This window comes from Chrysemys picta, chromosome 2 (genome assembly GCF_011386835.1).
Source record: "Chrysemys picta bellii isolate R12L10 chromosome 2, ASM1138683v2, whole genome shotgun sequence".
In the NCBI taxonomy this organism is placed as follows: domain Eukaryota; kingdom Metazoa; phylum Chordata; order Testudines; family Emydidae; genus Chrysemys; species Chrysemys picta.
Window position 1 is genome coordinate 186,910,995 of NC_088792.1, and position 16,985 is coordinate 186,927,979.

General features: G+C 40.2%; 1 protein-coding gene and 1 long non-coding RNA gene across 13 annotated transcripts in view; one reads left to right on the plus strand and one right to left on the minus strand.

Moving 5' to 3' along the window:
* Positions 1–16,985, minus strand: part of RIPOR2 (RHO family interacting cell polarization regulator 2) — a 181,157-nt gene that overhangs the window by 25,197 nt on the left and 138,975 nt on the right. For all 11 annotated transcript variants that reach the window (XM_005281408.4, XM_008164453.4, XM_065582002.1 and 8 more), the window contains 7 exons: positions 16,515–16,568; positions 12,380–12,529; positions 11,326–11,389; positions 5,928–5,971; positions 3,988–4,113; positions 3,729–3,877; positions 2,079–2,208 (listed from right to left, as the gene is read on the minus strand). In XM_005281408.4, coding sequence (XP_005281465.2) covers positions 2,079–2,208; positions 3,729–3,877; positions 3,988–4,113; positions 5,928–5,971; positions 11,326–11,389; positions 12,380–12,529; positions 16,515–16,568 — 717 coding nt within the window. The remainder of the gene's footprint in view (positions 1–2,078; positions 2,209–3,728; positions 3,878–3,987; positions 4,114–5,927; positions 5,972–11,325; positions 11,390–12,379; positions 12,530–16,514; positions 16,569–16,985) is intronic.
* The window catches only part of LOC135981032 (uncharacterized), a 59,331-nt gene continuing 45,613 nt past the window's right edge, over positions 3,268–16,985 (plus strand). For both annotated transcript variants that reach the window (XR_010597986.1, XR_010597985.1), the window contains exons 1-2: positions 3,268–3,734; positions 4,724–4,816. This is a non-coding gene — a long non-coding RNA (uncharacterized LOC135981032). The remainder of the gene's footprint in view (positions 3,735–4,723; positions 4,817–16,985) is intronic.

The window sequence follows — 16,985 nt, forward strand, 5'->3', positions numbered from 1 at the left end:
CTGGCACGGCCCTGCAGCCCCTGGGAGGGAGGGGGAGGCAGCTCCGTGCGCTGCCCCCGCCCCCAGCACCGTCCCTGCAGCTCCCATTTAAAAAGTGCTCTTGTGCATAAAAAGGTTGGAGACCACTGACATAGAAGATCAATGATAACAGAGAATTTGCATGATGCTGTTTCCACCAGTTCTCTGACAAACTGACAGGTAGAAGACAGTAGTGTATATAGACGGACAGAATTTTCGGCATTTAGGTCTATGCAGTGGATCTCCGCTCTCCACATTTTACACATGTGCACATCTCTCACTGACCTCCATGGGAGTTTTATACATTGTAGGGGAGCAAAATTTAGGAGCCAAAACTTGCCATACAGATCTGACTTGAGAATTTCACCAGAATGCATTTTTTTTTTAAGTGAAAAATAGCCTTTGGTTAGACAAGGCATCAGTAAAAAGGAGCAAAATGTATGAATATCTCACATTTAACTCTCCGTTAGTATGAATAATGTGGCCTTAAAAAAAAAAACCTCTATCATCTTCTTCACTATAAATAGGTTTGAGCCATCCTGGAAGTGTAGAACAAATTCTTCTGTTATTTTAACCAGTCTTTAAAGTAGATAGTGGGAAATGAAATGCAGAACATTAAAAGGATAAAAAAAAAATCACAGCAAAATGGGAAGTATAAGAATCTCTTCAGAATGACATTGAAAGCCTACAGTATAACGCTTGTCATTTAACGTAGTCCTTACCCTAGAAAGTTTTGAATTGCACGGCAAACTAGCTCACAACTCACATCTGAACACAACACAGATGAAAAATGACAAATATTTTGCTGACAATTTGCTGAAGAAAGCTGCAAGCATTTATACACCATCTTAGTTTATAAGATTAAAGCATCCAAAGTTCTACTGAACTTTTGCCCAGAGCTCTTTGTATCTTTCATTCTAAGTCTAAATATATTAAGTTCTGTTTTTTTGTTTTTTTTGTTTTTTGTTTTGGTTTTTTTGCTTTTTTCCAATATATATACATTTTTAAGCGTTCTTTCAGTGCTGGAAGTCAAATTACAAGAAAAATATAGAGCCTCGACCAATCTAACTTTGCATCCCTAAAGACGGGTTGTCTGACTCTCATTTGTAGCTGAATCTCTGCCCCATCCCTAGATAGGGGCTGTGATCCTGACCCTATTGAAGTCAATGGGAATTTTGCTATTGGCTTTCCTGAGAGCAGCATTGGGCTTATACTCCTAGTCACTCCCTTGCAACCAGTCAGCAAACTAGATGATCTGTGATGCTAAAGATCAAACAGAGCATGCATGGAAATGAGAAAGCCACGTGAGCACTGAAACAATCATTCATTACACACACCCGCACAAACACCCCCCAGCAAAACTCACATATTGCTCTAGCCCTGCTTTAGGCCTCAGCCTGAGAGATGGCAGGTCACTGAAAGAGCGACTGCGCTGCAGCCTGTCAAAGAAAGTGTCTTGCAGAGCATCTAAAACTGACAACTGCGGCCTGCCTTGTGGAGGATGTAGCCATTTCTTCAGCAGTTAAAGCAAAAGGGGGAGTTAGTTGAATGCATCATAGTTACAGCACTTAAATGGCCAGCTTTAAAGATATTAATTGAGGGTGAAATTCACCTCAGTGCAAGGCCAATGCATTACTTCAATCCTACTTAACCCATCAAAATATGGTTTAAGTGGGACTTAAATGGCACCTTGGCCTTGTGCAGATTCTTTGCATAAGGGTGAATTTCATCCTGAGTTAGATTAAACCACAAACTAGGATCATTCTAATTGTTTTAAACTGCTATCGCTGAATAGATATACATTGTATAAAGTCGCCTCAAATATTACAAGCAGAAGAATGGGGATCCAATAACTGACCATATTATATTTAGGGTTACAGGAACCTAAACATGCTTTACTTCTAGGCTGAACAGCTGGAAGTGTGTTGCTTTTCATAGAGTTTAACATGGCATAATGATGAAGCTGGGAAAAATGCATTTTAAAGCAATTAAGCATTTACTATTTTGATGATGCAGTGAGGATCTCTTTACATAATTATGTGAGGCCAAACTTAACTTACAAAGAATGAGTGATTCTTGAAGGTAGGAGTTTCTGGAGTCCCTTGGCTATACGTGGACATTCTTCTTTGAAGAGCAGATGTCTTGTTCGCATTGCCTGTGGATGGGGTCAAGTCCTCAACATCAAATGGGCTGCAATAAATTAAATAAATAAATTAATTAAATTAAATAATCACCACCTTAGGCAGAATGAGACTGCATCACAATTACAGGGAAATTGTTTCTTTTTTTATTATTCATTTAGTTCATTAGAATAATCTGCACCTGACACAAAAGAAAAGTAATGGATTTTAGCAGCAAATCTAAAAAGGAGAATTCAGTTTTTAAGTGAAACATTAAAGAAAATCTTGTTCATTAGACAGTTAGCTCAGAAGTGCGATTCTCCTTCAGGATAAAAAGCAGTCCACTGCCAGGAATAATTTTATGTATGCTAATACGATGTGACTCCTACAGCATGAAGAATTTTCTTGCATTTGAGATGACAGGTATCAAAAATAATTAGGAGTAAGGTGCTCTACTATTAATAGAGCTGTTACATCACAATGGAATACAGCAGTTGTCATGATTGGGTTAATGCTTTATTGCGTTGTAAGATATAACATACACAAATGAAAAAAATTAAATACTTCAGAGTTTGTTTAGAGACGACGGGTAGATACAACTTTAAAATGCCATAAAATCTTGCTTTGAATCCTTGCTCTATCATCCTGTGCTTATTGCTGTGGGGTGAGCATGTCAAGGGATTTCCCACTACCCTGAAGCAATGTGTCAAGCATGTGAAGGCTAGTTTTTAATGCTCTGGGCCAAATGCTGTTCTTGGTTATTATGCTAGTGTAAATCTCCACTAAAATTTGCACCAGTGTAACTGAGATTTTTCATGCATCTAATAAGGGCCCAATTTTGCCCTCAGATGTTTGAATTTGAGGCAACATCTGTATGGCACCTATGTGCCCCTCATCATTTGAGTGTAGCATTTGAGTGCCCCAGTCTTTAATGTATTTATCCCCATAACACCTCTGTGAAGTGGAGAAGTGCTATTCTACCCTTTGTACAGGTAGAGAACTGAACAAGCACACTAAGACCTTGTATACACTTGAAACGATATGTAGAGTATGTGCAGCTACACACTGCAATGAGACAAGCTGTGTCCACACTCGTCACTGTGGTGTGTAGCTATAAATGACAGGAAAAGGCTCTGGCAGCGCGGCGGCAACAGGACACTACGCTGCTAAAAACAGCAGTGTAGACATGGGAGGCACTGCCAGGGCCTGTAGAGAGTAGGGTTGCCAATTTTGGTTGGACGTATTCCTGGAGGTTTGGCAACCCTGGTAGAGAGCCATGTAGGGTACACACCCTAAGATACAGGCATGTAGGGCAGTCTACATTATTCTACTCAAGTAAGTCGTGCCTCACTGTCTACATTGCTGGTTTACACCTGTGTTAGCTGGGCGTGCAGTGTCTATACTCTACATGCCGCCCTAAGTGTAGATGTACCTTTAGTGGCTAGCCTCTGGTCACACAGGAAGTCTATGGTAAAGCAGGGAGTCATCACTGTCTACCAATGCTCTTCAACAGGGAAACAAGAGGATATGAGATTCTACTTGGCTTTGAGACGCTGCTGACCCACTGAAAAGCAAAGCGGTTCTACTTACTACCAGGTAATTTCAAGGTTCAGCTTTATAGTGCCAAGGTCGTTAATGTCAACAGCAACCACCTGAGGCCGAGCTGCAAACAAGTCCTTTGTCTCACAGGTAACACTTCCCACTAGAATGTGAGTAGCAAGTCCTTTAACTTCTGAGACCTGCAAGGGTAAAGAGCAGTAGTATTCGGAACAGGGCCTCATATTCTATTTCAGCTTTATGGACAGCTTTTAGCAGCAGGTGGCTAGACTGTACAAATTGGGGTGTTTACCTTAATAGAGATCAGCCCAACAATAAGAGGGAGGAAAACCATTTCTTCTCCATCCCAGCTTTGCTTGCCATTCACTTCAATTTTGCCTTTCAATTTCCATCGCTGGCGACCATACCGCATGAAAATCTATGAGAAAGAAAAGTCCTCTTAGTTCCTTGGCATGCAAGCTCTACCTGTTCTCAGCAGACAAATGTCAGACAAAGATACGAGGAAAAGGGCAGTTTCTGAAATACACCTGAAGAATAGATGCTATGAATGCTGAACTCTGCTTTCCACCAAACATGGAGGAAAGTCTATGCTGAAGGGACACTGCACTGAGTTTTCACTTTCATTTCATAATGTAAACCTGCTCATATAGCACTAGATGTTTTGCAGAAATACTTGCTCCTACCGATCCAGAACCCAGGGCAGAAAGGGAAGGCAACCCCTTAATACCAGAAATCCCTTCCCTCTCAGCAGCTAGGGCTGAGAAAAAAGAGATGGTGATGTCATTAGTAATATTGCATCACTGCAAAAGACACCTAAAAAGATTCAGGGGTCAGATTTGCAAAAACACCACAAGTTGATATGCTTGTGAGAAGCTTGTCCGAATTACTTTAGGTTGCATGGGGAGTCCCGTTCTCTCCTCCCCCCACAACCTCCTCTGGCCAAGAGACCACAGCTTCACTTATCTGCTCTATTATCTCCTTAGCTAGGGGAGAGACTCACAGGGCTGGCTGTCTACCTCTGTTTTCAGGCACCAGGATTCTCTAGGGGCTGACAGATTCTCTTGGGAAGACAAAGAGGAATCCTGCATGCTCCAAGATTTTGTGAACTCTGTGGCATAAATGTAAGTGAAGCCCCCTAATGCTATATTTTAAAGCAGGGAGAACAGCAGGCCACCCTAGCTGGAGGATCTTGGTATGGAAGAATTAGGCTGCCTGGCCAGTCTTCTATAGAGAGAACCTGCCCCTAGCTAGTGAGCTGTCTGCCCCCTATGGAGGACCTGTCACTGCAAATAAGAAATGGTGACTGGTGGATTAATAAATGGGTTTTGGTAAAAGGGGGGGGGGGATCTTTTATCAAACTACTTCTAACTTCTGAAAGGTTCTGGTTGGTTTTGATCTGAATCTGATTAAAGTTGACATAAGAATGGCCATACTGAGTCAGTTCAATGGGCCATCTAGTCCAGTATCCTGTCTCCCAAAAGCAGTCATTAATGGTGTCTAGAAACTTTATTTCTGCATCCTGTCCTAGTTGACAAGTACCCAGTCAATATGGGGGAGTTGAAATCCCCATTATTGAGTTTTCTATTTTTATAGCCTCTCTAATCAACCTGAGCATTTCACAATCACCATCACCATCCTGGTCAGGTGGTTGGTAGTATATTCCTACTGCTATATTCTTATTATTCAAGCATGGAATTTCTATCCATAGGGATTCTGTGATACAGTTTGATTCATTTAAGATTTTTACTAGATTTGACTCTATGCTTTCTTTCACATATAGTGCCACTCCCCAACCAGCACAACCTGTTCTGTCATTCCTATATATATTCTGCGCTGGTATTAATGTCCCATTGACATAGTGTTGCTCCAATAGATTTGGTCTATTCAATCTGCACTGACTGGATAAATGAGGCCTCTTCTGCCTAGAGGAATTGGAGACTTATGCCAAAAATAAAGTATTGTGAGACATGATTTCTTTCCAAAACAAAGCTAAAGACAGATCTATTGTTATCTTAATAGCCATCATCCAGTACTTTGGGCCTGATCTTGAAGTCTTCACTGTTGACACATTCAGTCATAAAGACAACAGTGGGGCCTTTCTTGCTATATACATGAGGGGAAAGCAGCTCTTTCCAGAGGTGTCACCACAATAAGTTACTTTCAGGATCATGTACAAAGTGATGGAAATTCCGCCCCCCCATTTTACACTAAAGAAACTGACATGATACTTACCTCATATTGATCTCCAGGACAAAGACGAGCAAAACCAGCCAGACCTAAGAGCAAATGACATTTGAGATCATTTTCAGAAGACACTCTTTATTTAACACCTTCTTCCCTTTCTAGCTCCCTTTACTTGTATAAACTGAATGCTTAAGACCTGATCAAAACCCTACCACTCCTTTTATGGCATCAGTGCAGTCATGCCATATGCATCAGCACTTTGTACATCCTTTCTGAGCGAATTGAACCCACCAGTATTTCTTACTGTTTGAGATTCAGGCTGCCTCTCTGGTTTCTATAAAGATCCCACAAATGGCAGAGAAACTGTCGGGTTCATTTTTTGTTGCTGGGCAACATGAGAGTAGGATGCATTGGTAGCTGAGAGAGTAACCCAATCACGGATTTGGTTGTTTGGTGTTTGAATGTCTGATTTATGCTCCTGGCTGGATTTTAGCTATGAAAACTTCCTACTAGCCCCTCAAATTCTTCAGTACAGGGCTACAAATCAATTACTAAGACAAGCCCCAAATCTCAAGTTTCTTCTGGTGGATTGGAAATGCATTTCTTAGCCACTACTACAGCCCCAAGAAATGGAAACTGCATCAAGAACCAAACAGCTTTAAAGGAGACATGACATAAGCTTACACTTACAACTTCTTTCTTTTTTCATGATCTCTGTGTCATGGTTTATTATAAATGGTGATCATGTGAAATGAACAAAACGATTTGAATGTAATGCAAGTAGACAACAGTCATGCTAGAGAGATCTTGGATAACTTGCTGTCTGCTAGTTTGCTTTTTGTTTGGTATATTCACTATCCAAACTGGTAATAGGCAAATGACAGTGCATTTTTTCATTCTATTTTTTGCCCAGTGATATTTGTTATGCCACACAATCAGATGGTGAATTTAATTATAAACTCCTGATAAAACTGAAACAGGTCACCACATTCAGCAACACGCAGCATCGTATATTGACATAAATGGCATGAGATACGTGCCATGCCATGTTTTGGGTCAAATTCTGCTCTTGGACACGCACATAATTGCAACATCTCTAATAAATGCAAATATTCAGTGGAGCATTAGGACTACACACTTTGAATTGCACAAAGAAAACTTAGATCTGCAAGTAAATTGATTCCAATACCATATGCAATGTTGCCTGGTGTATTTTATACACACACACACACACACACACACACACACACACACAGAGAACACTCATCCATAACCAAGATTATACACCAAAACTGCTCATTTATATTGATGTCACTTCTCTGACAACAATTAAGTTCCACTAATGTAATTGAGAGCAGAATCCAACCTTAGTTTGTACGGAGAGAACTTGGCTTTGAGGCAGTTAGTGAAGTGGTCACCAAGTACATAAACCTGGTGTCTTTCAGGCTTCCAATAATACCGTGTTCTATTCTCAAGTCTTGTCTGTAGGTGGCAGCAATCCTTCACAAGCCTAATTTACTGTTTCAGTAAGAGCTCTTCCTACATTTAAGAAGTATTTGCCATTTGATATAAAAATCCAGAGAATGCCAGTACTGCCAGCCCAACAACTGCTCAAAAACCATGAGTCAGGCCTCAAACAAATAATGAGATTAATTATTTGTAACCAATCTGGGGGGTTCTTATTTGCCTTTTGCAGAGCCTTCAGGGTTCAAGTTTTCTTCTGTAAGCACGAGGCCTGAAAGCTTTGTATTTAAAAAAAAAGTGGAGATTCCCATGTAACCATATGACTTCAGAAGCTGGGGCTTTAAGAATAATATCTGATATTATCATGAAGCTCATAAGAGTTGGCGTCACTGATAACTGCATTACATTTACTTGCAAACAGTTACCAAACTGAGATACAAATTATAAAGAGCAGGATTCTTTTAAGTAGGGTGACCAGATGTCCCGATTTTATAGGGACAGTCCCAATTTTTGGGTCTTTTTCTTATACAGGCTCCTATTACCCCTCCACCCCCGTCCCGATTTTTCACATTTGCTGTCTGGTCACCCTATGAAGAAGTGGGCTGTAGTCCATGAAAGCTTATGCTCTAATACATTTGTTAGTCTCTAAGGTGCCACAAGTACTTCTGTTCCTATTTTTAAGATACCTTCTCTTCATAAATGCATAGGAGGTCGAGCTACACACACCAATTATGTCCCTCTCCCTGCCCATGCCAGACTGTTCCCTACAGCTACCGGACACATCTGCTATTTTTTCACATGCCTAATTTAAATTGTCTCACATGAGGGAACTTCTTCCACTTTCCTGCAGACTCTCTTATCTCCTTATTGGGAAGCTATTGCTGATATTTGGCGTAAAAAGGGCTTCAACTTTATTTCATCTCATTACTCCTAATTACACCTCTTTATATCACCCTAAACAATTCTTATATGGGCCCAATCACTATAGCATCTGAGTAGCTTACAAATTAATGTATCCTCTTAACACCTTGGTTAGGTAGGGAAGCATTATCCCTGTTCTACAGATGGGGAACTGCAGCACAGAGAAACTAATACCTCAAAAGTATTAGTTACCTCACTCCCATGGATTTCAAAGGGAGTGAAGTGCCTAAATACCTTTGAGGATCTGTGCCTATGTGACTAACACAAAGTCCCACAGGAAATCTGTGGCAGAACAGGGAATCAAACTCAAGACTCTAGAGTTCCAGTCTTCGCTGCCGTACCCACAAAACAAACCCTCTTTTTAAAAAACAAGAGGTGTTTAGATCCAACCTACTGCAGGTAAACCCAATTCTTTTATTACTGGTTGATCTATAGTTGGTCATTGCGTTAAGAATCTGGACCCAGACTTTTTCCTTTCACTTCTTTAGTGGGTTCTTTGAACAGAACACAGCATATCCTCTACTCTCCCCTGAACACTGGGAGCAGAAGAACAAAGCAGCCCTCTGTCAGGGCTCCTATTGCCTCCCACTTTCTAATTTATTTATTGTTTATAAATAATTTACATTTACTAGCACTATGCTGCTGCTGCTCCCATGCTTGTATCAGCTAACTTGGTCTCTGCTGGGCAGCATCACTGAACATATCTGATGCAAATAAAAACATTTTCTTCAGCCCAGTAGAAAGGGGGGGGGAGAGGGTGGTTTAAAACTGCAGCTCCAGCTTCACAGCATTTGTTTGAGTGAAGGGACACAGAAGGGAGTGATAGGGATAGCAAGTCTGAAAAGCAGTATGAAAGTACTGTAGCTCTTGGTATTACTAGGCTAACCTGGAAGGGCCATGCCTCTCCTCTGTTGTTGTTCAAACGGCTACAGCTTGATCAAAGTATATTTCCATAGAGGCTGGGAGAGGAATACGGGGAGGCTAGTTTAGTTGATTGTGTGCCATCCCCCAGCACTTAGGGCTGTGACAGCACCTAGAGTACTGGAGATGGGTGGCACTCCATGGCACACATGTGGTGATGTTTAGTACCCCTCCTTTCGATGGGGGAGTTAATCCTGAATGGAAGGCTGGCACGGCCATTGTCCTTACTTCGTAAAACGATCATGATTTTTTTTAACATTGTATGTTATGAAAATAGAGCTAAGTCTCTTTACCTTCTGACATTATTGTTCATTCAGTGCAAGTGGAGGAGACGGTGTTACTTCATTGTTATTAATGCATGACACAAAATAAAAGTGATTTGCACTGAAATGACTGGGGATGTTTAAGCTTTTCAGAAATGTATATTTCAGCTCCACCCTCGGATCCTAGGGTTAGAACAATGTTGCTGTATGACCTGCATTGAACTTCCCAGAGAAAATTCTCATGATGCATCATTTATCATTTCTCTTTTCCCATTCTTTTATGTTAAGGGTTTCTGCATGTAATCAGGATTTTTAAGTAATCTGTTCCTGATGCTTATTCCTCACTGATGTGCATGGAATGAAAAATCAGGCTGCCATAAAATCCCATTGATTTCACTGGAAGCTTAGGGTGTGCAAGAAATGAAGGGTCAGGTCTTTGAAGTTATGCCATTTATGACAATAATCATTTCTACTGCAATCAACAGTGATGTCACAAACATCTCATTATGCACACATCAGTCTTGCAGGGATGCTGACTCCTAGAAGTAGCTTTTTGCATCATCTGTTCTTTTAATTGGTTTAGGGTATACACACAGCAGTTTTATTTGTTACAGAACCAACGCTTTTCATTCATGGCATGTCTTATAGCCTTGGTTGTATCAGTGCATTCTGGAACACCAGACTGCCTCTCTGCTAGTGCCCAGCACTATTGCTGCGAGCAGGGGCTTTTAAATGGGAGACATTGGATGGAGTTAGGAGTGGTTAAGTGAGTACAATTGCAACACTTGTCACTTCCCATCTCCACTGGGGGCAAACTATTGTAGGCTGAATCAATTCAGCTTGGTCTTGGCTAAATCTAGATCTTGTCTAAGATGTTGCAACCTACTGATACAACCAATCTTTGTAAAATGCCTGGGAGAGAGTGGCACATGGAAGGCAAAGCCTTTTTACAGGTACTGCAAGCTCAAGATACTCCAATTGATATTTTTGGCAATGTCTTTTCACTTAGTGTGGACAGGAACATCAAGTGAGGAAAATACATAAGGAGTTTATGAATTTTTCAAAACAAAGATCTTGTTTTCTTGAGTATCTTAGTGCTAATGTTTGACACGAGTGAAGAAAAAGTGACAAGTAGAATTTAATTTTAAAAAGCTCTTTTCCAATTTTTACTTCAAGCATTGAGTCTTGAAACAAGACTTAATTCACTGAACCTGTTAAAGGTTGTATCTGTGCAAAAGTGCTTCTATTGTTTTCAGAACCATTAATCTCGTAGGAGGAAATCAGACCACGGTAAAAACACAGGACTTATGGCTGAAACATAGATTACACCCTTGAGCTAGGTGGGTCTTTCAAAAGTAAGGTGCCCCTACTCTCTATTTTTAATTTTTACTCAAAAAAACAAAAACAACCCCCCCCCCCAAATCAATCTCTGCAAAGGTAAATGACTTTCAAACTTGGTATCAAAATAAGAAAACATTTTACAATTCTGATCCACAGCCACTGACATAGTTTCTTAGCAGACTTATGGAAGGAATAAGAGGAAATAGAGGCAAAAGATAGTTGCCTTAGAAACCGCATCACACAGTCATCTTGATAACCAAAGCAATGCAGTCTAATTACCCCATCTCCTTCAAAAATAGAAGAATTGTCTTTGAAAAGCTCACTGTACAGATGTGAGCATCAAACTAGTATGATCAATTCTGCTGGGTGTGGGTGTAAGTCAGGATTCTGAAGGCTCAGCAATTGATGTGATGGGAAAAACAAACCTCTCATACATTAAACCTAAATGAGCTTTTGCTCTTAGAGCTCTCAGGAACACACACAGAGAGCTCTGGCAAGTCTGTTCATGCAGAAGGGTTGGGAGGGAGGGCAATTACCTTTCATCTTGATGCAAAACTCCCCCAGTAGGTTTTCCAGCTCTCCTTCAATGGTACACATGTTCTGTGTTGGAAAACGGAAGATTGATATCAGACCAACCTCCCACATTTTTTTTTAAATACACACACAAAAAGAAATAGTTTAGAAAGAAAAGATCCCACAATGTTCAGTAGATAAAAATAAGTGTCTCAAATTAAAATCAATATGCCAAAGTCAGCCCTGGAACAGACAGATGCAGCTCTATTGACTTCAGGTCAGCCAAGCCTGTTTACACAAAGGCTGAATTTGGCCCAATGTTGTTCTTTTGTTGCATTATAATCCTTGCATTGGCAGAACGAAGTCTCAGCCATCATGGTGTAAGCTGATCATTTCCCCACCCCTCCCTCCAGCCAAGGATTTGTGCCAAAGTGAATCTCAACATGTTTTTATGCTTTGAGCTATGTGGAACACACTATGAGAAAAGGGGCATTGGACTCTTCCCAATGCATTCTCTGTATTTAAGGAGATTCCTATTACCTAGGAGCTGTGGTGGTTGTCGCACCTTTCTATAGCTTTTCCAGATCATGATGCAATAATACATTAATAAAGTAGATTTGATAATATTGAGTAAGATTAGAAAAGATGCAGCAGATGTCTTCACACAAATGGGTTCTAGGCTAATGGAAACCATAATGTACTGAAATCTGCAGAATTGGGAAGAGTTTATTTGGAGTACAGTCTTATGCCTTTTCCTGAACAGTGGCTCCAGGGTGCATGTTTAGATGGAGATATTGTGGTATTACAATGTGATGTCACTGTGCCCTCTCCATCCATCTCTGACAGAGTGACAAGCTTGTATTTGCAGGTCTCCTACTGCCCCATGGAAGTAAATACAAAATAGTCCCATAATATTTCTAATCAGTCAAATATTTCAAAAGTGAAAAGTAATTAGCTGCATTGATGTAGGGGCTGATCCTGCAGTCTTTATTCAGACAAAATTGCCATTGAAATCTATGGGAACACTCCCATTGATGTCAAGCAGTGCAGGACTGGACTACACAGAGCAGCACATACCTCTGTGTATTCCTTGTAACTTCTGTTGATTTCAGACAAACTCTCTCGAGCTGCTTTGCTAGCAGGTGACATTGCAAATGCTTGCTTCATTTTGCTGGCGCCATCACAAAGACGTCTTTGGATACAATAGGCTTCATACAGCTCATCCACCTAGCAGGAACAATGAAAGCACATTACAATAAAGAAACCCAAAGGAATCATAAAATAGGTTCCATTAAAAGGAAATAGAACTGAACAATTCTGAAATCTTTTTTTAGATACACCAGCGGATAAACAACTGTAGTTTTGATGCCATCACATTACATTTAAAAAGGATGCAATATGGAAAAACATCCTCTGCTGTAAAACTTCATCAAGACAACAGAGACTCAGCAATTTGTACTTTAGTTCTGCAGACCTCCAGCTACTGTTTTCCATTTTTATCTGGGATTTGTAGAACTCTCTAAATCTCTTTAAAAAAATCACTTTCAAGCTTATAAAAGAGCTTGGATTTGACAGCCCTGGGGAGTAGTAATGTCCTCTGTTTGGTCTCAAAACCAAGGACAGCACAATAGTGGCAGTGAAAGATTCCTCCCAACATACCACTGCCCTGTTGTGGAGGAATTCTTTCTAGCAGTGGGAAAGTAGCTGAGTTTCCAAATAGAGCCTTGGCCACTATGCTGATGCCAGGTAGTGTCAGCAGTGAGTCCTGCAGTGTGAACGCCAAGACCTGGATGTAGTCTGTGACAGATATTGCAATTGCATGCAATATTTTTGGGGACAATATTGCATGACAGCGATGAATGGTTTATGTATGATTGATTATGTTCTGCTCCACAGGGGAAGGTTACGACAGCTCCTCCAGTGACTAAAAACAGTGAGAGGTGGTTAAAGTGAATCACTGAAACCAAAGAACTCTAGAGAGGTACCACCCCCTGCTGTTATCTGTATATACTGATTCAAGCTGGGTTTTCCAGAGACTAAGAGACAAAGGAAAGGCTTTTGGTATAAAAGGATGAGCTTGAACTGACTCAGGGCCTTCTTTCTGATCCAGCAAACGGACAGGACCTTCTGTCCCAGGGCAGGACCAACCCTTGCAGAAGGGTTGGGAGGACTTTGACCTACTAGGGCTCTAAAAGACTGACGGTTGACCTCGGATAAGCTTTTAGCCTGCATGCAGGAGCTTTTATTTATTAATACTTTTATGTGTAATGCTTTTACCTTAAAGCAATAAAGGTGCTTGCTGAGAAAAAGCTGTGTGGTAACCTGTAACTGCTGGCAATAGCCCTTGAGGAGAAAGCAAAGCTCAGGCACTGGCCTTTAGACAGACTGGCTTGCTGGGGATATCCGAGTGTAAGGGGGCTGTGCAGCCTTAAAACTCTTGGAGTGGGCCACAGGGGTGGGGAGGATACAGGTTCAGTTACCCTAAAACTGTGACAGAGGCCTTTAACTCATTTCATATAGACATTAGAGGGACTGAATATCCATTAGATAGTAACAACTTGGGCTAAGTTTTTCAAAAGTAACTCTGAAAATCAGGCCCCTTGAAAATGTCTCACATTGGGCACCCAAAACTCCCTAATCACTTTTGGAAAGTTTGGTCCTAGTTATCTAGGAATGTGGGCCAGGTTTAGATCATAACTTTAGAAGAAAAAAGCTCCATATGCTATTAAGAATTCCATAAGCTTATCCAACGCCCCAACTGTGCTTTTCTTTTAAAACCTTATCCTTCATGTGCACACTTGTTATAGCCGAGTTATTTGCTGGGGGCTTGCAGCAGTGGGATTTCCACTTGTTCAGATTCAGCAGCCAGCTGCAGGAGCGGAATCTAATAGTTTCATTAGTAAAACGAAGTTATTTTAAGAGTTGGATTTTTTTCCTGTGAAACTAAAAGTACAAGGAGGTTGTCACATTAGTTCTTTCCACTGTTCCTGCTAACAGTGGACAAGATTCAGTTTTTATATATTCCACTTTTTTTCTAGCGGATCATGCACTGCATCCTAACGCTGCTCAGTCATGGATCTTTCACAGCAGAACTTGCCTCTATCAAAACTTGTGTTAACTTGACTTCATATGCTACCTGCCACCATGATTTTATTTTATCTACATTAGAAATTAACCTGAACCAAAACCTGGATCCCCAAACTTTAGGAATGTTCAGATCCTAAATCAAAATTTCCCATTCAGCTCTATCTCTAACAAAAATGCTGTTGCCTATTTCCCAATTTAATGGGAAACAAGAAGTGTGATTGAGTATACCCCCTCTGAGCCCCCTCCATCACAGTTTCAAAAACTGAAGTGTAAAAATCAGGCTAACAAGGCTGATTTGGGTTCATAATGGCAGATTTAATTTATCTGAGGGACCTGTAACTAAAACAGAAGGCAGTTTACAAATGGAATACTTCAACAAAGATTAATGGAAGAAAAGGTAACTTTATTAACACTTCAGAATTACAAACCAAGCCTATCTGAGATGCAAGCCCTCTACACCTAATCTTTCCAGCTAGCAACCCTCTAGTCTCCATTCTAAAGAGCTGCTATAAATATTTGTCACTTGCTATTTATGTCCGTAATCGGGGTGGGGCCTACCCCTGTGCTCAGACTCTGTGTCTGCACATGTGAGCCTGGTTAAGATGAATTCATCTGCCACTGTAAAGATTTGCCACCTGTTACTACACTTCCTGTTTTCCATGCTTTGTTTCCTGTATAGAATGACAACAGTACTTAGCATTGATAGGGCATTGCTGTTATCAGAAGACAGCATAGTTTGTCCTTGTTCTGAAAGATTCTTCTGCTTCTATCCTTTTAAAAACCATTTATAGCTGCCTAAGATCGGCTATTATAAAACTCTCTCACACAATGTCTATTTATTTGTCACCATGGGTTATAGAGCAGTGAACTAACATACTGAGCAAGTAGAGTTGTTTTTATTAGTTCCTTTTGTGTTTAAGATCTCTTCATAAACACAGAAGCCAGTATCTCTGTGCAGGATGTGGATGGCGTAGGAAGGATTTAGATAGAAAATGTGCTTTAGACTATAATTTTGACATGCAGGTTACCAGCAAGGAAGTGTATTGTTTGGACAGAAAATTTCAACCTTCTGTATTTCTTAAATGTTTTCTTCGAGCTGCGTGATTATGAGAACAATGAAATTAAAGTGTTTTTTGTATGCCTGGTCACTCTTGTATATAACAAGCAGCGTGTGTGTTTTTTAAATGAATCTCAGTAGACATTTCATCTATCATATAAATGCATCATTTTGTCAAGTTGGGAAAAATATTAATTAGTAGATATATTAATGACTAAAAGAAAATATACTGTGGGTTTGATTCTAAGGCAGACTGGTGTAAATCTAGAGTACACCGACTGACTTGGATGGAGTTATTCCAAGTATATACTGGTGTAACTGAGCAGAATTTGGCCCAGTGGAATAAAATGGTGTAAAAACTAGTGTTGAAATCCAGAGGACACTCGCAGTCTGACTGTGAGACTTTTAACATGCAGTAGATCAAATTGTGAACTTAAACTTCTTGCAGGTGCAAGTGTGCCTTTGCCTGTATCTTTAAAGTAAATGTATGATGAGATCTTCGCTTACCCATCAAGGGCCTGACGCTGCATTTCCTTTGCACCCATTGTCAGTGGGAGTGTTTGGTGTGCATGTAGAACTGGCGAACCTCAGAGGTTTTAAAGCTTTTTAAAATCCTCTCTTTGTTTCTGTCTCAGGAGTCATTGCAGTACTTTAACTGCCTCGGGGAGAGGCAGCGAAGTGGGTCCCTCTGGTGTGGAAGCTTTCACACTAGGCCAGGGGTAGGCAACCTATGGCACGCGAGCTGATTTTTAGTGGCACTCACCCTGCCCGGTCCAGGGGGGGCTCTGCATTTTAATTTAATTTTAAATGAAGCTTCTTAAACATTTTAAAAACCTTATTTACTTTACATACAACAATAGGTTAGCTATATATTATAGACTTATAGAAAGAGACCTTTTAAAAATGTTAAAATGTATTACTGGCACGTGAAACCTTAAATTAGAGTGAATAAATGAAGACTCAGCACACCACTTCAGAACGGTTGCCGACCCCTGCACTAGGCAATGGTTGGTTTTCTTAATAATATAAAAGCAGATATAGAAGAAACATGATAGAATTGTTAATTACCATACTAATGTGGAACTCCAGCCTTCTCACATATCTTTCTATCGCTTTGATTTGCTGCAAATAAATAAATAAAAGAGGAATGAGAGTTTTTTTCCCCCGATAGCTCAGATGATTGTATTTTTATATAGATTCCTTGAGAAATCTTCTCTTTAGCTGGTTTTCCTGTCTCAAGCCACTGTGAGCTTCAAAGAAACTCTTCTTTTCCAAACTGTGAAGCTCTCTTTCATTCTGAAGAGGTTTTTGTACATGAACCTCAGATCAGGTGCTTTATCTTAACGTAATTAGTCTTTCACTCAAAAGTAGAGCTGGTTGAATTTTTTCCATCCCAACCTATTTTGTCCAAAAATGGCTCTGATCAAAATACAAATTTTTGACAAATTTTAATTTAAAAATATTTTTTCAATAAAAAAAAACCCTGAAAATTGTTCATTTAAAATGTGTTGGTTTTCAGTAAAATAAATAAATAAATAA